Raw genomic sequence first — 24,566 nt, forward strand, 5'->3', positions numbered from 1 at the left:
TGAGGGGGCTTGACAAGGTGGCTGCAGAGAGGATGTTTCCACTGATGGGGGAGACTAGAACTAGAGGGCATGATCTTAGAATAAGGGGCCGCCCATTTAAAACAGAGATGAGGAGGAATTTCTTCTCTCAGAGGGTTGTAAATCTGTGGAATTCGCTGCCTCAGACAGCTGTGGAAGCTGGGACATTGAATAAATTTAAGACAGAAATAGACAGTTTCTTAAACAATAAGGGGATAAGGGATTATGGGGAGCGGGCGGGGAAGTGGATCTGAGTCCATGATCAGATCAGCGATGATCTTACTGAATGGCGGAGCAGGCTCGAGGGGCCGTATGGCCTACTCCTGCTCCTATTTCTTATGTTCTTATGTTCTTACTATTTCAAAGAAGAGCAGGGGAGTTTGTCCCGATGTCCTGTATGACGCACTTGTTGTCAGCAGTTGGCGAGCAACAATGGCAACATGCTAGGAAGGGGCTCTCTCGGCCACAGAACCTGGGCTCTTACACAGGAGCCAAACATGGCGAGCAAATTAACTGAGTGAAAAAGCGGGAGAAAGAAATATAACGGGGAAGTTCCAGGATCCTGTGCTAGACCTGGACTAGATTCTGTGACTTTAATTCCCAAGATGGTACATTATGAAAATTGAGTTCAATAAATAGGGTAGTTTAGGGTCAGAACCAGAATAAAATTCATGAAAGCTGCCGGATTGTTTTAAAACCCAATTGATTCACGAATGCCCCTCATCGATCCCACCTGGCATGTCTACACATGACTGGTCCACATTACGTGGTTGACTCAATTCCCTGTGAATTGGCCTAGCAAGCCATTGAGTTTGATATATTCGACGGGAAGGCCTAAAATCCCCTTCTCAGGGCAGCAAGGGTTGGACAGTAAATGTGACCTTGTCAGTTTTGCTCACATCTTCGAGTCATTACAGCACAGAAGGAGGCCATTTAGTTCTTTGAAAGAGCTGTCCAATTAGTCCCACTCCGTTCTGTCTGGGCCTTTTTAAAAGTAAATTGGCAAATGACCAGAGGAGTGATGAGGAGATTTCTTTTACCCAGTGAGTTGTTGTGATCTGGAATGCACTGCCTGAAAGGTTGGTGGAAGCAGATTCAAAAGGAACTTTCAAATGGGAAATGGATAATTACTAGAAAAGGAAAAATTTGCAGAGCATAAATCGACCAGCAAGTTCTGGAGATTCACAACTCACGGCGTTTCTCTTAATCCCTTGAACTTGCTGGTCGATTTGCACATTAATCACGTGATTATTTTTCCAGTATGATTCAGCCCATTGAAAATCTTAATTAATGGCTTCACATTAGGAGACATTAGGAGGCAAGTGGGAAAACATTTTGAAATTAGATTTTTTTTCATCCGGTTTACATTTTAGAAATTTCCAGAAGGGACCATTTAAAAAAAAAAATGGACTGCCTGCTCCAGAACTGTATAGGTGGGAACTCTGCAATCTCTGACATTGGTAGCTGCTAATTAACATAATTTAGAATGACTGGTCTTGTCACATGATGCTCTCTCATAGGCCCGTTTGAGACCATACTTCCGCTGAAGCCAGCGCTCGCTCGATCTGCCTCACAGCGGCTGCTAAATGCCACCAGACCCGTCCCACCCATCGAGAGGAGCGCCAGCTCACAAAGCAATGGTGCCCATGATAAAGATCTGCCCGGTACAGACAAGAACAAAGAGCCTTCCGCTGGCGAGTCGCCAGGAAGTCCGTGTACGGAAGTTGGAGTGGGACATGCCAAACCTGCAACAGTTCCTGAGGAGGTAATTGAAATTCAACCGAACGTTAAGCAAAATCCCCAGGTTTGTACAAGAACCAGTAGGTGAAGTCAGTAGAATTGAGTGGAGTCTGTTCATCAGCATACAAGAACATGGTGGTGTTTTATCCTCTTCTCAGGACTGGTGGACTCACTGGGGGGAATTTTAACCTAAAACAATGAGTGGGTTTGGGTTGGGTGTGAAGTTAAAGTGTTAAAAATCTGAATCCTGACCAGAGCCCATCTTCAATGTGGTTGACTTATAACTGCACAGAACGCCTTTGGGTTGTATCAAAGCACTACCCACAGCGGTTAGAGAGGAAGGCCCACCAAAACAATCTCAGGGCAGCTAGGGGTGGGCAGTAAATTCCGGCTTTGCCAGCGACACCCACATCCTGAGAATGAATTAAAGAAAACTTCTCATGAATGTCACGGTGAGCAGCACAACTCGCCGTGTGAGTGCGTGGCCACCATTCTCATGGACACACATGACTTCTTCATTGAATGGTGGTTCACCCATTTGAATGTGTGGAGTTTTGGCAGCAGCTGCTTGCCTGTCTGCAATGCCAGTAGGTACTGAACCCTGGGATATATGAGCAGGTGCGCTCATGTACCCGCCTCCATGAGAGATCTTCCAGGTCTCAGGTCCCAGGTCTCAGTGTTGGAAGGACATGCGCTGGACAGCTTGCAACATGACGTTCTAAACATCCACTGCAGTATACCAATCTTAGCAATCACCAAAGGAATGTATGTGTAGTGAGGCTGGCTACCTCTCCTAGTGCACAGTGACAGGTGGGTGTAGCCTTACTGCAATTGTTAGCTCCTATTTGCCACATTTCAACTTTAAAGCTTGGCCCTCGATCGTACACATGTTAGAAGTCCTTCAGTTGCATGCCCAGGAGTTCTGACCCACAGAGGAGAAATGTTTGAACGCGGATATATGCCACAAGTTTAACTTACGTTAAGACCATGCGGTCAATTAAGAAAGATGAGAAAGTCCCTTCGCCCCTTCAGTGTGGTCCCAAAGGACTATGTCCAGGCTGAAGCTGGCATCCAGCAGGACTCCTGGTACCAATCAACAAACGGGAAAGGTGCTGCTTGTATTTTTCAGTCATTACTTAGGAGATCTGCTTCTTGAGCAAGGTTATAATACTGTACGAGTGGCTATCCACCAGCAAAGTCCACTGATTAGCCTATTGTTCACGGTGGGTAGAGCCCCAGGTCAGTTTACCCACAGCATTGTGCCATCTGTGGCAAGGAGCACAATAATTTCTATTCAGAAATGCCTGGAGAAAACACTCTGAGGATGTCTCTCACGATGTCATTCAGTGCTCCATTGACGACCAAATTAGAGGGGTGACAATCGGCAACCTTAAGTATAAAAAGCAACGTTCCCTCTATTTTTGTCTCTGCAGTTTATCAAAAGCAGTTGCCGATGTTTATCACTGCTGACTGCAGACCCTGGGCCCGATCCCAATTCCCAAGCCTGAGAGAAGTGTTCTTGCTTTCTTTGCGGTATCTGTAGTTCCGCCTCTGGAGACATAGAAGTATCATTAATTGATGTTTATGTACAGAATTCAGTGACTCTGCCCTGACACGAGTGTGGAAGATCAGCAGGTTTAACACTAAAATTTAACAATTAAAAAGACAAGTGCACTAGTTGATGTGTTTGTGCCAACTTTCTGCATATGATAACCCCCAGGTATCCATTATTCTATATATAAACCATCCAAACTCCTCGATTAGATTCCAGTATGTAATCACTCCCAGGTATCCATTATTCTATATATAAACCATCCAAACTCCTCGATTAGATTCCAGTCTGTAATCACTCCCAGGTATCCATTATTCTATCTATTAACCATCCAAACTCCTCGATTAGATTCCAGTATGTAATCACTCCCAGGTATCCATTATTCTATATATAAACCATCCAAACTCCTCGATTAGATTCCAGTCTGTAATCACTCCCAGGTATCCATTATTCTATCTATTAACCACCTGAGCCCCTCGATTAGAATCCGGTCCTGTTGCCTGGGGATCCATTGTTCTCTGTTTATTTTCTAGGTTAAGATCTCCCTTCAACATCTGCGGAGTAGCGCTGAGAAGAAGCGGAAGTTGCTGGGTGCCAGTTTATCTCAGTCTTTTAAGTTGCCAAGTTCAGTGGGGAGCAATTTCCAGTTGTTGCCTTCCAGACTTGTGCAGCCAGAGGCCCAGACGCAGACACTCCATGTCACGATGTAAGGGACTGAGGACCACCGGTCCATATATTCATTAACTTCAGTGTTTACTGTTACTAACCCAATGTACTCAATGTATTGTGTGAGGTAATCTTTCCCCCGAATACCATCAAGTCTCCATTGTCTGATGGCTGTAATAGCATATGACTAATGAAGAAGCCTTGGCTTTGATTCTCGGCAGTCTCACTCAGAGAGACCATGACGCCGGCTGGCGTGTGTAATGTGATCCTGGTCCGAGACCGCCTTAAGTGGAAGCCCAGCTGCAATCCCAGCCTGCTTACTCGAAAACAGACCGGAAAAGTTTATTAATCCAATCACCTTTTGTGCTCATCAAGGTGAGGAATATTATTGTTGGAAAACGGAACACTCCGCTACAATTTGCATCCAACCAGCATTCTAAGATGAGGCATAGCAGGACCAGATGCAATGTACTGCACTCACTCCTTTGCCCAAAAGCCAACCTCCTCTTCCTGCACTGCCGCAATTCAAATGTTCACATTACATCATCATCATCATCATCAAAGGCAGTCCCTCGGAATCAAGGAAGACTTGCTTCCACTCTGAAAGTGAGTTCTCAGGTGACTGTACAGTCCAATACGGGAATTACAGTCTCTGTCACAGGTGGGGCAGACAGTGATTGAAGGAAAGGGTGGGTGGGGGGTCTGGTTTGCCGCACGCTCCTTCCGCTGCCTGCGCTTGATTTCTGCATGCTCTTGGCGACGAGTCTCGAGGTGCTCATTGCCCTCCCGGATGCTCTTCTTCCACTTAGGGAGGTCTCGGACCAGGTTCACATTACACACGCCAACCAGCATCATGGCCTCTCTGAGTGAGACTGCCGAGAATCGAAGCCAAGGGTGCTTCATTAGCCATACGCTATTACCACCATCAGACAATGGAGACTTGATGGCTTTCGGACCCAGGCGCCATTTTAATTGGCAAATATGCAGGGCGCCTGCTCGCTGCAATTCTGCTCAATCAACATGTGGTTGGGGGGGGCGGGGAGGGGCGCAGAGCGTGTGTCGATTTAAGGCACTGGCGAGGTGGATTAAACCCCCCCCCCCACCCCTGACCTGTAGGAAGAAGAGGCTTATGTAGGTTAAGTGTTAAACCTCTTTTGTGTGGGGACCAGGAACAGCAGGAGTGCATCTTTCGGCATCCACAAGGAACATCTGGGCCTCTGCATCAACATCTGCTGCCCCAGGCCACCCACCCACCCCCCCCCCGCGCCCCCTTCCCACCGGTGAGATCCCACCGGTGAGACCCCGGCGAAACACCGCCCCCCCCCCCCCCCCAGCTCATTGCAACATACCTGGTCGTTGGCATGCGGACTCCAACCGCTCGATCTACAACTGCTGCCAGCCCACCAGCTGCCTCATTACACCCGGCCCAGGCAGGCAGCTGGCCAGCAGGATGTAACCGAGGCCCAGGAGTTCAAATACCCCGGGCCTCAGATTGATTACAAGGGGTGGGGGGGTGGGCGTTTGGTGCTCCCCTTGCCCCGACCGTCCACCCGAAACCTGACTCAGGTTACAGTCCCCCCCGCCCCTGGTGTCAATCACTCCGAGGTCAGGTCCAGCAATGTGTTTTGACTCTCCCTCTCTTCCCCCATCATTATGTTTTGTTTTTCCCTAAATATCTCTTGCTTATTTTATATAAATTGGTGTTCTGTTCATCTTTAGGGTGAGCATACCGGAAATGCAGCACTTTTCCATTTTTACACATATTTCATCATCATAGGCAGTCCCTTGAAATCGAGGAAGACTTGCTTCCACTCTAAAAGTGAGTTCTCGTGTGGCTCTACAGTCCAATGCGGGAATTGCAGTCTCTGTCACAGGTGGGGCAGACAGTTGTTGAAGGAAAGGGTGGGTGGGGAGTCTGGTTTACCGCACGCTCCTTCCGCTGCCTGCGCTTGGTTTCCGCATGCTCTCGGCGACGAGACTCGAGGTGCTCAGCGCCCTCTCGGATGCTCTTCCTCCACTTAGGGCGGTCTTGGGCCAGGGATTCCCAGGTACCGGTGGGGATGTTGCACTTTATCAGGGAGGCTTTGAGGGTGACCTTGAAATGTTTCCTCTGCCCACCTGGGGCTCGATTGTCGTGTAGGGGTTATGAGTAGAGCGTTTGCCGCCCGCTCATTAGAGTTAAGCTATTGTTTTTCTTTCTTGTTAGGTCCCCCTTGGAGAGACACACAGTCACCCAGGGGCTGAGCACAGGTCCTGAAGAGCAGGATCCACAGCCTCCAGGTAGGATGCTCTTTCTACATTTCACTTCGACAGAAAAACATAAGAAATAGGAGCAGAAGTAGACTACTCGGCCCCTCGAGCCTGCTCCACCATTCAATAAGATCATGGCTGATCATCGACCTCAACTCCACTTTCCTGCACTATCCCCATATATCCCTTGATTTCCTTAGTGCCCAAAAATCTATCGCTCTCTGTCTTGAATATACTCAATGACTGAGCATCCTCTGCTCTTTGGGGTAAAAAAATTCCAAAGATGTATGTGCTCTTGTTTCTCTCCCAGCAGGGCTGCCGCCTCTGCACAGGCTCTAAGAAGGAAAGTAGGCAAGCACGTTTTGGGATCCTCCATGTCTTCCCAAGCACCATGGGATAGAATTTCGACTTACGAGTTGTGTGTAAAGCTGGCTTTCAGGGTCAGCCGCTCATTCTGGAAACTGCCCGATAGCAATGGGAATGAAAATCTGCTGCTTTCTCAATTGAGACGTAACCAATCAAAGAATTGCTGCTTGGAACTCAGGCATATACAATCAATCTATCAATACATCGCAAAGACTTGTGTCCAGTGCGCACCCATATTGTTAAATATAAAATAAAAGAAAGACATCGTTTTCTGCTGGTTTTAGGATCTTGCCAACCTGCAACCTCCTGAGGACAGCAGTCAAGGATTTACAATTACCCTTTAATTGCCCAATGTTTCCTCCCAACCAGCAGATTGTCTAGCCATTACCACATTGTTGTTTGTGGGATTTTGCTGTGCGCAAATTGGCTGCCATCTTTCTTACATTACGACATGACTACACTTCAAAAGTACTTCATTGGCTTGTAAGTGCATTGGGATGTCTTGAGATCGAGAAAGGCGCTATATAAATGCAAGTCTTTATTTTTGATTTTCAACTGACATCAGGATTGGCCTATTTAGACCATTTCCATGCCAATGACTTTCACGGGTCAAGCCAGCTTAAACACAATGCTACCTTAACAGCTAAATATCCCAACCAGACCTCAATCACTGTGAGCAATGCTACAGAAGATCAGCTAGTTTCTTCTGAGTTTTGATGACATGGCTGAGACAGAAGACTTCATGAGGGCTTTTGTGCATCAGGCTACATCCCATTGCACACTGCTGCTGACATATTAGAGTACCCCCGACTGCCCATCCTATCATTACGATGTATAATGCTGAAATATCGCAATTTAATAACCCTGTCAGAATTGGCCTCTTTAAGATAATGACTCAGGAAGAGAAGTATTTTTTATTTAATTACAGCTGACAGTAAAGATGACTCCGCCACAGAACTGAAAAAGGATAAGAAGCGCAGGAACCGAGTGAAATCTGCTCCTTTGCCGGAAGGAGAGACATCGCAGGAGGACACAAGCTCTCCTCAAACCAGAAACCATCTAATCACTGGTGAGATTTACATATGGATAACCAGCCTGTGGGAGAGCTTATCAGGGTAGATGTCTATCTTTACTGTCGGGCATTACGCGTCATCTGGATGGAACACAGGAAGGAACGTGTGGCAGGAAAGTTGGACGCTGGGAACAGATCCGACCAGATATTGAAAGGTTGGGTGAACTTCCCCACCAGACTTTCCTTTCTGAGCTGCACCGAGGTGACGCTTAACCCCCAGGTGAAAATCAACCAAACCAGGGGAAATATTTTCTTCTTAACCCAATATTTTTGTGCACTTTAATGGCCAGTGATCAAATTGGCAGTGGGCCTCGATATTTCCGTGGGCAAAACCTTAATGGAAATGGCAGAAGACTGGCCAATCACATCAGAAGATGTCTGTCATAATGCTCCTTTCATACTCGTCAAGCCATTTCAGCTGGTATAACCTGGGTAAGGTTTTAGTAACCCAGCCGTGGAATAGGTACCGTACAGTTCCTCAAATTGTTCGAAATCCCAATTTATCCAGAAGGCAGTGCATCAGTGGAGCAACCTCTGATAACATTGTGTTTGAGACACTGAGCGCTATATCTGAGGATCATGTTACAGGTTTAAAGCTAAAGCAATGGGTTAAAGGTACTTCCACACAATCAAAATTATAATAGAATTTGAGCATTTGTAGATGGTCCTTAGTAAATGTTAGTGTTTCATACCATATTGAGTATATCATTTAGAGATGTTTCTTTAAAAATAAGTTTCTGACAACGTGTCAATAGCCCAACCAGCTACTGCTTCAGCCAGGAGGCTGAAGATGGAGAGTTGTTAGAATGTTGCTGTGGATAATGAATGTTTTTTTTAAAATGTAATAAAGTTATTGCTTTTCATTGAATCTTGTGTTAACAAGTTTCAAACAAGAACTTTATTTCTAGGATTATACAAATTGTTTATTTGTGGGCATTCCGGAATTGATAGGGTTAAAGAGTACTGCTCATCTGATTAGCAAAATTCTGTTCTTTGCCCCCCAAGGATGGACTGTCTAGGGTGCCATTGTTAATGTTGGGCCTTGTTTGCTAGCGCTGCTAACAGGCCCTTAAGGGGTTGGTACCGGTTGTTTGAGAGGCTGGTTGCTAGAAGCCCACTACTGTCCATTCCTATAAATGTGAATGTTTAAAATGTATAGAGACATTGAAGTTGAGAACGTGGGAATTGTATAGGGACAGTATAAGCTAACAAAGAATTCATGGAGGAATAGTCATGACATCTCGGACTCGAGACTGCGAAATGTTACAACACTAACACATATTGAAACAAAACCCACAGCTTGCAGAAAAACCTCAAGGTCTTATTAAATCATGTTATTAACCTGAAACATTAACAGAAGGTCTTTGTTTAAAATCAGACCATACTTAGGTCGGCTTATGAGTGGACAAAGGGAAAGAGGGACCAAAAGAGATAGGTTGAACTAGGATGTCACTCTAGCCCTATCTTGTTATCTTTTGCCGAGAATGTATAACTGTTGTCGCTTTACGATGTAACTTCACCTATCCGTAGGGAGTGTGTACGCTCTATCCAGAGGGTATATCTTCTGTCTGATAGGTCTTGCCGGCCGGTAAAATAAAGACTGCTTTGTTCAAAGCACAAGAGGTATTCGACTCAGTAATTTTACTGAACCAGATTGAGAGAAAAGAATCTACATTTACATTAGTAGGCCCCGAGTAAGCATCAAAGTTTTTTAAACAAAAATCAAACCTAGACAACAATCTGGGACAACAACCGATAGTTCTTTCCTTCCACTGATTCTTTCTGTCATCACTGCAGCAAGACACTGTCCAGTCCAAAGTGCACCATCAGTGGGTGAGAACAAAAGTAAAGGGTCATCGCTGAGCCAGACCACGATCATTTCATTCAAACTGAGCACGGAGCTGGGTCCAGACGTGAGCAGACAGGAGCCAGTTGAGGACGAGGAAACGGAGAATGAAGGGAGGGTGAGTAGGATGGCAATCTGATTCAAGGTGGCATTGTTGCTTCAAATTGGAATCTTGCAGCACAGAAGGAGGCCATTCAACCCATCGTATCTGTGCTGATGCTTTGAAAGAAATTGTGGTATATTTTTTACGACATCACAATAGACTTCACAAGATGGCTCCATTCCTTTTTTATTCTTGTTGTAAACAGCAGAGGCTGCATTACCACAGTCACCCATTAGGTGGAGCAGTAGTCCATAAGGTGGAACTATATTACAGAGATGATCCACTTAGTCACACTCCTCTGTTCTTTTATAGAAACATAGAAAATAGGTGCAGGAGTAGGCCATTTGGCCCTTCGAGTTTGCACCACCATTCAATAAGATCATGGCTGATCATTCCCTCAGTACCCCTTTCCTGCTTTCTCTCCATACCCCTTGATACCTTTAGCCATAAGGGCCATATCTAACTCTCTCTTGAATATATCCAATGAACTGGCATCAACAACTCTCTGCGGTAGAGAATTCCACAGTTTAACAACTCTCTAAGTGAAGAAGTTTCTCCTCATCTCAGTCCTAAATGGCCTACCCCTTACCCTAAGACTGTGTCCCCTGGTTCTGGACTTCCCCAACATCGGGAACATTCTTCCCGCATCTAAGCTGTCCAATCCCGTCAGAATCTTATATATTTCTATGAGATCCCCTCTCATCCTTCTAAACTCCCGTATATAAAGGTCCAGTTGATCCAGGCTCTCCTCATATGTCAGTCCAGCCATCCCGGGAATCAGTCTGGTGAACCTTTGCTGCACTCCCTCAATAGCAAGAACTCAGATTAGGAGACCAAAACTGAACACAATATTCCAGGTGAGGCCTCACCAAGGCCGTGTATACTGCAGTAAGACCTCCCTGCTACTGTACTCAAATCTCCTAGCTATGAAGGTCAACATACCATTTGCCTTCTTCACCACCTGCTGTACCTGCATGCCAACTTTGCACCTCCCCTTTTCCTAATCTGCCGTCATTCAGATAATATTCTGCCTTCGTGTTTTTGCCACCAAAGTGGATAACCTCACATTTATCTGCATTATACTGCATCTGCCATGCATTTGCCCACTCATCTAACCTGTCCAAGTCAACCTACAGCCTCTCAGCATCCTCCTCACAGCTCACACCACCACCCAGTTTAGTGTCATCTGCAAACTTGGAGATATTACACTCAATTCCTTCATCGAAATCGTTAATGTATATTGTAAAGAGCTGGGGTCCCAGCACTGAGCCCTGCGGCACTTCACTAGTCACTGCCTGCCATTCTGAAACGGACCCGTTTATCCCGACTTTCTGCTTCCTGTCTGCCAACCAGTTCTCTATCCACATCAGTACATTACCCCCAATACTATTTGCTTTGATTTTGCATGCCAATCTCTTGTGTGGGACCTTGTCAAAATCCTTTTGAAAGTCCAAATGCACCACATCCACTGGTTCTCCCTTGTCCACTCTGCTAGTTAAATCCTCAAAAAATTCCAGAAGATTTGTCAAGCATGATTTCGCTTTCATAAATCCAATGTGACTTGGACCGATTCTGTCACTGCTTTCCAAATGCGCTGCTATTTCATCTTTAATAATTGATGCCAACATTTTCCCCACTACTGATGTCAGGCTAACCAGTCTATAATTCCCCGTTTTCTCTCTCCCTCCTATTTTAAAAAGTGGTGTTACATTAGCTACCCTTCAGTCCATAGGAACTGATCCAGAGTCGATAGACTGTTGGAAGATGATCACCAGTGCATCCACTATTTCGATGCCACTTCCTTAAGTACTCTGGGATGCAGACTATCAGGCCCCGGGGATTTATTGGCCTTCAATCCGCTCAATTTCCCCAACACAATTTCCTGCCTAATAAGGATATCCTTCAGTTCCTCCTTCTCACTCGACCCTCGGTCCCCTAGTGCTTCCGGAAGGTTATTTGTGTCTTCCTTCGTGAAGACAGAACCAAAGTATTTGTTCAATTGGTCTGCCATTTCTTTGTTCCTAATTATAAATTCACCTCAATCTGACTGCAAGGGACCTACGTTTTTCTTCACTAATCTTTTTCTTTTCACATATCTATAGAAGCTTTTGCAGTCAGCTTTTATGTTCCCGGTAAGCTTCCTCTCATACTCTATTTTCCTCAGCCCTGTAAATATTTCCTTTTCTAATATTTATCCAATTCCCGTTTGAAAGATACCATTGAATCTGCTTCCTTTCAGGCAGTGCATTCCAAGTCAGAAAAACCAAAACATTTCCTAAATCTCAGAAACTGAATGGGGTAGAAGAGCACAGGTAAACAAATCATTAAAAGCAGCAATGCAGGTTACAAAAACAAATAAAAATGCTAACCACAGCAGAGATTTATTTCTAGGGCTATAGAATTCAAAAGCAATGAAGGTATGTTAAACTTGTATAAGACCCTGGTCAGGCTGCACAGTTCTGGTCTCCATATTATAAAAAGTGGATAGAAGCACTGGAGAAAGTGCAAATAACATTTACAAGTATGGTATCACGACAGAGAGATTAGAGGAAACTTGATAGAGGTCTATGAAATTATGAATGGGTTGGATAGGGTAGATGTGGAGAGAAAGTTTCCATTCGTGGGAGAATCCAAAACTAGAGGACATAAATACAAGATAGTTACTAATAAATCCAATAGGGAAATAAGGAGAAATATCGTTATGCAGACAGTGATTAGAATGTGGAACTCGCTACCACAAGAAGTGGTTGAGACAAATAGGTTACATGCTTCCAAAAGGAAACTAGATGAGTACATGAGAGAAAAGGGAATAGAAAGATGTGCTGGAATGTAGATGGAATGGGAGGAGACTCGTGTGGAGTATAAACACCAGCACAGATAAGTTGGACCGAATGGTCTGTTTGTGTGCTGTATATTATATGTAATTCTGTGTAATTTTATTCAGTGACTGCTGTTGGAAAGTTTTTTAACAGAAGATCATAAATAAAAGAGAAAAGCTATTGGCCCATCGAGGCGGATGCCTCCAGTATTCTAACCTACACTGGAACATCCTTAATGGTTTTTGTCTTTACTGCCAGATTATTCCATAACAGTTCTCACTCTGAGTGAAGACATTCTTCCTGAGACCTGTTCTCAATGTGCTGCACTTTCCCTGGATATTAAGGCGTCCTTGACTAAGTACTTAAACCCTCAGGTAACACTGTGCTGGTCACGCCATTGGACATTGGATCTATGGCGTCAGTGGTATGGAGTTTTCAATTCGTAATTTTTTTGGAAGTACAGTGAAATCCTCGTTTATGCACCTGAATGGAAATTCCGGGCATAAGAGTTTCGACACTAAATCTGTTTTCCCCTGTAATTTGCCGCAGCTATGCCACGTGACGATCTCAAAGTCAGCGCAGGAGAAGATGTGTCAGAAACGAAGGGAAGAGGTGGAGCAACGACAACAACAGAAAGAAAGAGAGCTGACGCAGCAGCTGAGGAACCGACTGCAGGATGTCTCTCTCCCTGGTAACCAGGCGGAAGCCATGGTGGGGGCAGATTAGGGGAAGATTTGGGGGAGAGATAGGGGAGGAAGGGAAGATTTGGGGGGTGGGAAGGGGAGATTTGGAGGAGGGGGATATTGGAAAGAAAGAAAGACTTGCATTTATATAGCACCTTTCACGACCACCGAGTGTCACAAAGCACAATTAAGTACTTTCGGAATGTAGTCATTGTTGTAATGTAGGAAACGTGGCAGCCAATTTGTGCACAGCAAGCTCCCACAAACAGCAATGTGATAATGACCAGATAAACTGTTTTTGTTATGTTAATTGAGGGATAAATATTGGCCAAGACACCTTTGCTACCTCGAGACTTGACTATTCCAATGCTCTCCTGACCGGCCTCCCATCTTCCACCCTTACATAAAATTGAACTCATCCAAAGCTCTGCTGGCTTATGCTAACTCGCACTAAGTCCCGTTCAACCATCAACCCCTGTGCTCACTGAACTACATTGGCTCCCGATCCGGCAACGCCTCAGTTTTAAAATTCTCATCCTTGTCCTCGCCCTTCCTAGCTCTGTAACCTCCTCCAGCCCTACAAGCCTTTGAGATTTCTGTGCTCATCCAATTCTGGCATCTTGTGTATCCCCGATTTTAATTGCTCCACTATTGGCAGCCGTGATTTACGCTGTCTTGGCCCTAAACTGTGGAATTCCCTCCCTAAATCTCTCCGCCTCTGTACCTCTCTCCCCAGCCCAAGTTCGGCTGCTATTTTTTTTGAGCAACTAGTTTAGTTTGGAATATCTTAGAAATCGCAATTCTCAGCATTTAATTTGTTCCAGTTCCATGAGTTAATTTAGTTTCGTTTTAGTTCAGTTTTGTTTCCCAAAAAGGGGCGTTACCAGCCATTTACGCCTGTTTTGCAAGTTTAGGCAGTGAAAAGTTATTCCAAAATAACTTAGAACAGAGTAAGTGTCGACTTTTGTACGCTCAGAAAAACCTTGCGCACACTTTAGAAATCAGGCACAGGTAGCCAGAGATAGGAGGGGAAGGGAAGTTAGAGAGAAGTTAGAGGATTTTCCAAAGCATTAAACACTTCACTTTAAAAAACAAGAACCATCATCAATAATAAATGATAAATAAATCAATCAATAAATAAATCAATAAATAAAAAATAAAAAATATAAAAGATCAAATATCAATCAATAAATCAATAAATAAAAAATTAAAAGTTCCTACCTCACCTACTGCAGCATACTTAGTCATCGTGTAAAATACTGATACTATTTGAGATACATAGACATTAAAGGGGTAAGTTCTGGCAGGGCTGCTAATCCAAGAACAAAGGGTCCTGCCTCCTGAAAAATATGTCATATATGCATGCTAAGTTTATATACTGGAGTATAATATATAAACTGCTAACGTTATTTCCTTAACACTGCAAACAAAGTGGCCTAAATCTCCCTGTGTACATGCTCCAAACTGGCGTGTTGTCATGGGAACTGCTCAGGGAGCGCGGGAAGGCAGCGGCTGGCCCGTGCTCCAGGCCACTTGGCCTGGGTTAGAGGCTGCGAAAATCGTGTCGTTCCTTCAGCCAAGGATAGGGTCGCCCAGAGACAGGATGCGCTGGGACGGCCAGGAGCTACTGCGCATGCATGCAGACTCCACTGCGCATACGCGCAGCTGCCGGCACTCTTTTCGGCGCAGGGCTGTAGGTCCGCCCCTCCGCTGCTTCTGCTGCGCTGCGCTGAGCCCACAGCAGGCCTGATCACCGTGGAGAAAACCGAGGTAAATATTAGGCATGCTTTTCATTCTAGAAAGTCGGCGAACCTCTTGGAGATGCGTCATTTTATGGGCCGGTTGAAACTTGGGCCCATAAAACCTACCTCTTTGACCAAGCTTTTGGTCATCTGTCCTGATATCTCCTCTGTGCCTCGGTGCCAAATATTGATTGAAAGCACTCTTGTGAAGCGCTTTGGAACGTTTTACTACATTAAAGGCGCTATATAAATGCAAGTTGTTACTTATGCAGTGCCTCAATGTATAAAACATTCCAAGGTATTTTACAGGGGATGGGGAAGAAAAAAACTAGAAATGAATCAATGAAAGGAATAGACACCACACCATGAGGGAAAGATTTCACGAGGTGACTGAAAGCTTGTTTTTCTCGGTGTCCTGGACAATATTTATCCCTCAATCAACATAACAAAAACAGTTCATCACATTGCTGTTTGTGGGAGTTGCTGTGTGCAAATTGGCTGCTGTGGTTCCCACATTACAACAGTGACTATACTCCAAAAAGTACTTCATTGGCGGTACAGCGCTTTGAGACGTCCGGTGGTCGTGAAAGGTACTATATAAATGAAAGTCTTTCTTTTTTTTTGGTTGAAACGATGGTTTTGGATAAGATCTTTACAGGTAGAGAGAGTGGTGGAGGGGTTTAGGTAGAAAGGTTGTGACAGTAGGATCGAGGGGCTAAAGGCTCTGTTAATGTCACAAATTTCAGTCCTACCTTAGATATTCTTCTGGGTTTAGCAGCGTGTCTCCCTCCTGTAAGCTGATCCCACACTTCACTCATTCAGGAATCCATCCCTCTGTCCAATATCTAGTAATACAATAGGGTGTAACAATTAGATCCCCTTCTTATATGAACTGGATATCATGATCCTCTATGCACTTCTCCAATCTTCTGAATGTGGAATTAATAAACAGTCTGGCAAGACGAGGTCAATGTAAAATTGGTTTATTTTACAGATATACTTGACGGAACTGAGTATAAATTCCAGATTTATTTTGCTTTTTCTATAACGCTTCCCATAATGTAGAAAACATCACAGCATGCTACACCTCCCAGTTAGCGTGCTAAATACTCACATTTGTCTTTCCTGTCAGCCTCTTAGCTGAAATGTGACCGGCTCTATTCTTAAATTCCTGCCTAGAGCCTGGCTAGCGTCTCACAGCAGCTCTTCCCAACTGACCCTGAACATGTGTCTCTGTTCTTTTTGTGGCTTCCCGGGATAGGAAGTTTGGCAGTTTGACCCCTGACTCCCTCCCTCTCCAGGGTTTGGCTGTTAGAGCTGCCAATTAAGGCTGTTACCGACCCCTAGATATGGGACCTCTGAACCTACCTCCTGCAAAGCTCCAGAGGATGAGAAATTTCAATTCCGAAGGTGCAAATGTTTGCCAATCCACCACTCTCACACCAATTTTTTTTCTTTACTAATCTCCCTTACCTGTGACAGTCTAGCTGCTCTTTTGACTTATGACACCAGCTTATGGTGATCCTGCAATGGAATTGTCAACTCTGGAGGTTTTATCACATCCTCAATATTTGCCTCCTTTTTTTGCCATCCTCAATATTTATTTAGCTGATAAACAAAAGCATTCAAAGAAAATGAAAAGAATTCACAATTGTTTTTAATGCCTCTAAGGTTTTTCTCCTGTGTTTCTTTCAACAGTATCCGAGAAATGAATCTTTAATTCCTGGAGACTCCAGGACAATCCTACTTGCAAATCTAACTCAGACAGGAAAGTCAGTCAAGCCCACTTTTTGTAGTAAAATGATTAATAGTCCCAAAAATGCAACAGCTACCAGGAGGACAAAACAAAGGGGGTTTCAGAATCAGAAGATCAAAAGGTATGGGAGGGGATGTAAGGCTGAGGATGTTGCAGAGGAAGCATGAGGTGGGACCATGGAAGTATTTGGGCTGCGATGTTCAGTTTAATGTGTTGGTGAACAGGGAGTTCTTCACACAAAGGGTAGTGGAAATCTGGAACTCTCTGCCCCAAAAAGCTGATGAGGTGGGGTGTCAATTGGAGATTTAAAAACTGAGATTGATAGACTTTTATTAGGCCAGGCAGGTTAATGGAGTTGGGATACAGATCAGCGACGGGGTTATTCTAACTGGCCTCAGTGTTCTCAGACTAGGGATGGGAATTGTTAGCTTTGTTCTATATTTTAGTTGCACTGGGGCCACTGATTAATTGGAAGGGATTGTGCAAAATCAGTGGTTAACTATGTAAATTGCACCTGCTACTCTGGTCTCTTGCGCATCCTCCACTTCTTCCGCTCTACCATTGACAGCCGTGCCTCCAGCCGGTTAGGCCCTAAGCTCTGGAATTCCCTCCCTAAACCTCTCCGTCTTGCCACTTCTCTCTCCCCTCCTTAAAGACGCCCATAAAAACCCACCTCTTTGACTAAACTGTCCTAATGGTTCCCTCTTTGGCTCTGTGTCAATTTTTTCTTGCTTTACGCTCTTGTGCAGCGCCTTGGGATGTTTTACTGCATTAAAGGCACTATATAAATGCAAGTTGTTGTTGGGGTTAATACGAAAACGCATTAAAATGATGCACAATGTGCCACATTCTTGTGTTTTGTGCCCAGTTCCAGAGTTGTTGAACAGCAGGGAATTCAGCAAGATCAGCCTCGACTCTTCCGGTTTCAGTAACGGCAGCTCACTGCGTAAACGAATCAACCGGCCCTCGCTGCCAAGCATCCCAAATATTACTCAGATGTACAACGTGCCTCGACATTTCTCCGGTAAGAAAAGGATCTAATCTGACCAACCGTGTCTGACCACGGCTGGATTCACCCGCAGTACTTGTGGTTTTAGTTGGTGTGGGGGAGGGGGAAGGGATGTCGGGGGTTAAACAGAAGGAAGCAACGGATTAAGCTGCACTATCCTGGATTTTTTTCATTTTATAGCTGGGTCTAGATGAGGATGCCCATTGTACACCTCGGCTCCAGCCTTCACCGCTCCACTCTCCGTTAGATCAGGAATTGGTCCTTTCCCTTTTTGTTTTGAGTGCCTCAAACGCGCTCCAGGTGTTTCACGACTAGCCCCTAATGTCTTTGCCTCATTTATCATACGTGTCCGACCATTCTAAACAACCTTTTTTAACAAAGGGATACTTCCTACTACCTGATTTAAATTTACTCTTCACTAATTTAGGAAGAGGAAAAGAAAGAAGTTGAATTTTATATCATCTTTTAGGACGTCCCCACAGCCGCTAAGTACTTTTTGGAAGTGTAGTCACTGTTGTAATGTAAGAAACGCGGCAGCCACTTTGTGCACAACAAAGTCTCCAAGACATCAATGAGTTAAATAACCCGTGGATCTGGTTTTTTTTCCTTAGTGTGAGTTGAGGGATAATTTTGGCCAGGGCTGTAGGATAACTCCCAGCTCTCCTTTTAATAAGGCCATGTGTTGGGTGCGGAGATGACGGTGTAAATTTTTATCTTCACTGCCTGGGCGATAATCTGGTGGAACAGATCACTTGCCTGTTGTAGAACCTACCCAAAATGGAAAATATTCCATTTCTACAGGCTAATGTCCCTCACCTTGGTGTGAGGTGTTTAGTCCCACATTAATCGCAGGGCATGTTATTGGGCATGTTCTCACTGGAACAGGGAAGGCTGGGGAGTGGTATGATTGCAGATTTAGGGGAGTTAAAGGGACTAGATAATGTAGACCATGACAAGATACTTTGAGGCCGAAATTGCCCCTTTCCTTAAGGCCTGTTACCACCGGAAATTGGCGGCCACACTGCGGATTGCAATGGCTGCCCATTTTTCATGTAATGCCTGCCGTTTAAAAAAATCCACTCCTGCGGTATCCCAGTAGTGGCCCATTCCCCTGCCCCACTACCGCTCCGCTGCTGCTGATCCGTCCTAAGTGCGTCATCAGAGTGCGAACCGCCGATGTTCCCCCTCCCCCGACGGCGAAATTCCGCCGAGAAAATCTTCCTCCCGTCGGGCGGTGCTAAAAGCTGCTTTTCTCAGGCGGTGAACTGGCCCAGCCGAAACCCTTCCTGGTAGCCCAGTGGACCGAACTTTAAAAATCGCGCAGGCTCTCCCCTTTAAGTGAAAGGGAGAGCTGTGGTGACGAGGCATCGTGATGACATCATCAGTGCTACGCTGATGACTGACAGCGGCGGCCACTCTGCCCCCCCCCCCCCCAAACTTCCGCTCCATTAGTGTACTTACCGCCACATATCCGCCCTCATTATGACCGACTTCCGGTCCGCCGGGAAAAAAAAGCCAAAGAGCGGAATTTCACTCAAGAGGCCACTGCATCCATTGCAGCGGCGAAAACACGAGAAGCGGTGGGTGATTCCGCCCTTTACCTCTTCAGAACAGTAGAACCAGAGGACACGGCCTGTGCTTGAAGTGGGGTAAATTCAAAACTAATCGGTGGAAGCAGTATTTCAGTGAGTGAGTGGTCAATCTATGAAACAGGCTCCCTTGGGAGATGGTGGAAGCAGTTAGTATTGATTCTTTCAATTAGAGAGTAATATTTTGGGATACAGTATGTGAATAATTTGACATGACATGTAGGAAGTGCAGCATGCTTAGGAAGAACAGGCAACTTTGGACCTGTGTTTTCCAAATCTCTCCACTACTGGAGCTTTCCTCACCTCATTTTTGGGTCTGTTGTAGACTAATTGATAAGAGATTGATTGTCAACAACTCCATTATTGTTGTATAGTCTAGTATAGTATTCGGCACTCCCTCGTATCGAGGATTACCTGCTTCCGCAACAAAAAGGGATGAGTTCACAGGTGTTTCAATGAGGGACCTGACATTCTAGGTCCCGAACTACATATTGAAGGGTGGAAGATGCCTGTGCGTGGATTCTTTTAATGTGGGGTGGCCGTTGCACACCAGTCACCACACGGGCTTGATGAGCTAGGTCTTGATCCAGTGGCTAGGGTTAACCAAGACGATGGAGACCAAGCTCTGCTGCACGGACCTAGTGCGCACACATACTCCTACTATCCATAGATCGCAGTGTGGGCTGGCCTGTGCTGCCCCGGGCCCTCGCCTCTCCTGGGCCCAGCAGGATGGTAGAAGGCAAACTAGATGGACCTTGGACTTTTTTTAGCTAGCAATTCCTATCTTCCTATGTATAGAGTTTAATTTATTCTGAGACTGGCTGATGTGACACTCCCTAACCTGCCTACTGTTCCTCAGCTCACTCGCTACCTGGCTTTCCCCTGGATTCTCCAGAAGGAGATGAGGAATCGGACGAGGAGGAATTTCTGGAGATGAGCTCCTTCTCCCGTCAGGAGCAAGGACTGACCGAGGCACTGAAACTCCTGGCTAACAATGACTGGTCAGAAACACTATTGGATTTACAATTTTAATTCATTATTTAATGGTAGGCAGCTCTGAATAGGTGGACTATCAAGAAGGAAGCAAATCAAAGAACAAAGGCAACATTTTAGAACATAAGAGCATAAGAAATAGGAGCAGGAGTAAGCCACATCCCCACAGTAGAAGATTGAGCAAGACTGATTGGTGAGGATTGACACTACTGGTCAGCTTACCACTCTATCCCAACCCCAACATTCCTGCCATGGCCACAAGGCACTGACTGCAGATGTATTCCAGTCCATCGAGCTTCACTGTTTTCACTTACCTTCCCCATTAGTAAATCCCTCCAGACTGAACTGGAAAATGAGACCAAGAAAATAGTTATTTAAAAAAAAACTTGATCTTTTAGAGATTGCAATACACGCAACTCCTGATAATTCAAAATAGTTTTATGCTTTAAAACATTGTGATTGGTCGAATGGCCTCCTTCTGTGCCATACATTTCTATGAATTAGCAACATAGATAATACAGCAGGGTGAGAATTTAAAACCGAATGGTATGAATTATCAGATAATTTGAATTGAATGACCGTGTTAATGGGAACAGTGGGGAGAGAAGCAAAGCTGGAATTGGGCAGCAGAAAGGTAGAAAGTGAATTTGGAAGACAGAGGAAAATAGACAACAAGGGAGTTTGGCACCACTAAATGGTATATACTTCAATGCAAGGAGTATAGGCAATAAGGCAGGTGAGCTGAGAGCACAGATAGACACTTGGGAGTACGATATTATAGCTATTACTGAGACATGGCTGAAAGAAGGGCAGGTATGGCAGCTCAACATTCCTGGTTACAGGGTTTTCAGATGGGATAGGGAGGGGGAGGGGTAAAAAAGGAGGGTGGTCGCAGTATTAATTAAAGAAACAATTACAACTGTGAGAAGGGACGATATGTTAGAGGGGTCATCAAACGAGGCCATTGAAGAACAAAAAAAGGGGCAATCACACTATTGGGAGTGTACTATAAACCCCCAAACAGTCAGAGGGAGATAGAAAAACAAATATGTGGGCAAATTGCTGCAAAGTGCAAAAACTATAAAGCTGCAATAGTGGGGGCTTTCAACTACCCTAATGTTAACTGGAAAAAAAGTAGTGTGAATGGTACAGAGGGTGTGGAATTCCTGAAATGTATTCAGGAGAACTTCTTTAGCCAGTTTGTAACAAGCCCAACAAGGGAGGGTTCGGTTCTGGACTTAATTTGGGGGAATGAAGAGGGGCAGGTGAAAGGGGTATCAGTGGGAGAGCATTTTGGTACTAGTGATCATAATTCAGTAAGATTTAGGGTACTCATGGAAAAGGACAAGGGTGGAACCAGGAAAAAAAGTTCTCAATTGGGGTAAAGCCAATTTTGCTGAGCTGAAATGGGATTTAGCCAAGATGGACTAGAAATGGCTACTTGATGGTAAATCAGTGTCAGAACAGTGGGAGACATTCAAGGAAGAGATCCTGAGGGTACAGAGCAATTATGTTCCCTTAAAGAAAAATGTGGGGCTAACAAATCTAGAGCCCCCTGGATGTCAAGGGACATGCAGGGTAAGATAAAGAAAAAAAAGGGAAGCTTATGACATATTCCGAGAACTCAATACTGCAGAAACTCTTGAGTATAAAAAGTGCAGGGGTGCAATTAAAAAAAGATATCAGGAAAGCAAAGAGAGAGCATGAAAGATTGTTGGCAAGTAAAATCAGAGAAAACCCAAAGATGTTTTATAAATACATTAAGAGCAAGAGGATAACTAGAGAAAGAGTGGGGCTATTAGAGACCATAAAGGAAATCTGTGTGTGGAGGCAGAAAACATGGGTATGATTCTTAATGAATACTTTGCATCTGTTTTCACAAAAGAGAGGGGCGATGCAGACTTTGCAATGAGGAAGGAGGAGTGTGAAATATTAGACGAGATAAACATAGTGAGAGAGGAAGTATTAAGGGGCTTAGCACTTTTTAAAAGTGGATAAATCCCCAGGCCCGGATGAAATGTATCCCAGGCAGTTAAGAGAAGCAAAAGAGAAAATAGCAAAGGCTCTGACCATCATTTTCTAATCCTCTCTGGCTACAGGAGTGGTGCCAGGGACTGGAGGACAGCTAATGTTGTACCTTTGTTTAAAAAGGGAGAAAGGGATAGACTGAGTAATTACAGGCCTGTCAGCCTAACCTCGGTGGTGGGAAAATTATTGGAAAAAATCCTGAGGGACAGGATAAATCTTCATTTGGAAAGAAATGGATTAATCAAGGACAGTCAGCATGGATTTGTTAAAGGAAGTTCGTATCTGATTAACTTGATTGAATTTTTCGAGGAGGTAACCCGGAGGGTTGATGAGGGCAGTGCTTATGATGTAGTGTATATGGATTTTAGAAAAGCTTTTGATAAAGTCCCACATGGCAGACTGGTCACGGAAGTAAAAACCGATGGGATCCAGAGCAAATTGCCAAAATTGGCTCAGTGGTAGGAAGCAAAGGGTAATGGTTGAGGCGGGGTTGGGGCGGGTCGGTGGAGGTGGGGGGGTTGTGACTGGAATCCAGTGGGGTTCCACAGGGCTCAGTCCTGGGTCCCTTGCTTTTTGTGGTAAATATCAATGATTTGAACTTGAATGTTGGGGGTATGATTAAGAAGTTTGCAGATGACACTAAAATAGGCTGTGTGGTTGATAATGAAGAAGAAAGCTGCGGACTGCAGGAAGATATCAATGTGCTGGTTAAGTGGGCAATTCAATGGCAAATGGAATTCAATCCGGATAAGTGTGAGGTAATGCATTTGGGGAGGTCTAACAAGGCAAGGGAATACACATTAAATGGTACAACACTGAAAAGTGTAGAGAAACAAAGGGACCTTGGAGTGCAGGTCCACAAATCCCTGAAGGTAGTAGGCCAGGTAGATAAGGTGGTTAAGAAGGCTTATGGAATACTTGCCTTTTATTAGTCGAGGCATGGAATACAAGAACAAGGAGGTTATGCTTGAACTGTATAAAACACTGGTTAGGCCGCGGCTGGAGTACTGTGTGCAGTTGTGCAGTTCTGGTCACCACATTACAGGAAAGATGTGATTGTACTGGAAAAGGTGCAGAGGAGATGTACAAGAATATTACCTGGACTGGAGAATTTTGGCTTATGAGGAAAGATTGGAGATGCTGGGTCTGTTTTCTTTGGAACAGAGGAGGCTGAGGGGAGACCTGATTGAGGTGTATAAAATTATGAGGGGCCTGGATATAGTGGATAGAAAGGACCCATTTCCCATGGCAGAGGGGTCAACAACCAGAGGGTATAGATTTAAAGTAATTGGGGGGAAGGTATAGAGGAGATATGAGGGGAAATGTCTTTACCCAGAGGGTGGTGGGGGTCTGGAACTCACTGTCTGAAAGGGTGGTAGAGGCAGAAATCCTCACCACATTTAAAAAATACTTGGATGTGCACTTCAAGTGCCATAACCTCCAGGGCTACAGACCAAAAGCTGGAAAGTGGAATTAGGCTGGATAGCTCTTGGTCGGTCGGCACGGATACGATGATACGAAATGGCCTCCTTCCGTGCTGTAAATTCTACATGAATGGGCTGCAGTTTATAAAATGTGTATCTGTAATGGATGGATAGATATTAAGGGTAATTCTGTGATCCGACTCCCATGGGGAAAGCACCTCCTCCAATTGAGAGCTCACGAGCTGGAATTCTACAGCTATTAACATCAAAGCACAGAAAGTCCTGGGCTGCACTTTGCAATTTGGGAGTGCTGGATTGCAGAGTCCCATATTGATATAGGATAGAGTTTCTAAGTTAGCACAATCGCCACAGGGCTTTGCATGCAGGGAGCACAATTTGGGAAGCCTCAAGATTTTCCAGCCGTTAAAATGAAGGGATGTACTGACCTCCATCCTAGAATTCCTGCTGTGCGCAATTGGCATATGAAGCTCTCTTACAGAACCTGTCCTCCTCCCTACATCCTTACCATGTTGAAATCAATACTACTTCCTCAGTTAACTCAATCCTTCCCAAAGACTTAATACTAACAAAGCTTCTTATCTCTCTCAGTTTCTCCATTCCTCCTAAATTGACAGGCTTTAAAAACCCAAGCTTAACACCATCTAACTATTACTACTTGATTTATCCCCTCTTCTGTCTAACCCGACAGTGTCCTGCACTATGGACCTTGGCCTTCACTTAGGATTATCAATAAGAATGTGCTAGAGGCTACATTTTGCATGTCCCCATGCCAAGGGTGAGGCTTTGTACTCAGTCAGCGCCAATTGGGAAATTCTGGGTACGGCACCTACGGTTTTCTGACTACTAAAATCAACGGAGAGAAAATATTCCAAAAGTCGCTGGCTACGTG

The 24,566-nt window shown here is 44.8% G+C and overlaps 1 protein-coding gene across 3 annotated transcripts in view; it reads left to right on the plus strand.

Annotated features, from left to right (window-relative positions):
• LOC139267426 (TOG array regulator of axonemal microtubules protein 2-like) overlaps positions 1-24,566 on the plus strand; it is a 191,086-nt gene that overhangs the window by 131,741 nt on the left and 34,779 nt on the right. For all 3 annotated transcript variants that reach the window (XM_070885736.1, XM_070885738.1, XM_070885737.1), the window contains 8 exons: positions 1,539-1,783; positions 3,844-4,016; positions 6,183-6,256; positions 7,521-7,661; positions 9,462-9,628; positions 12,982-13,123; positions 17,482-17,637; positions 20,071-20,212. In XM_070885736.1, coding sequence (XP_070741837.1) covers positions 1,539-1,783; positions 3,844-4,016; positions 6,183-6,256; positions 7,521-7,661; positions 9,462-9,628; positions 12,982-13,123; positions 17,482-17,637; positions 20,071-20,212 — 1,240 coding nt within the window. The remainder of the gene's footprint in view (positions 1-1,538; positions 1,784-3,843; positions 4,017-6,182; positions 6,257-7,520; positions 7,662-9,461; positions 9,629-12,981; positions 13,124-17,481; positions 17,638-20,070; positions 20,213-24,566) is intronic.

Source organism: Pristiophorus japonicus, chromosome 7, assembly GCF_044704955.1.
Source record: "Pristiophorus japonicus isolate sPriJap1 chromosome 7, sPriJap1.hap1, whole genome shotgun sequence".
In the NCBI taxonomy this organism is placed as follows: Eukaryota; Metazoa; Chordata; class Chondrichthyes; family Pristiophoridae; genus Pristiophorus; species Pristiophorus japonicus.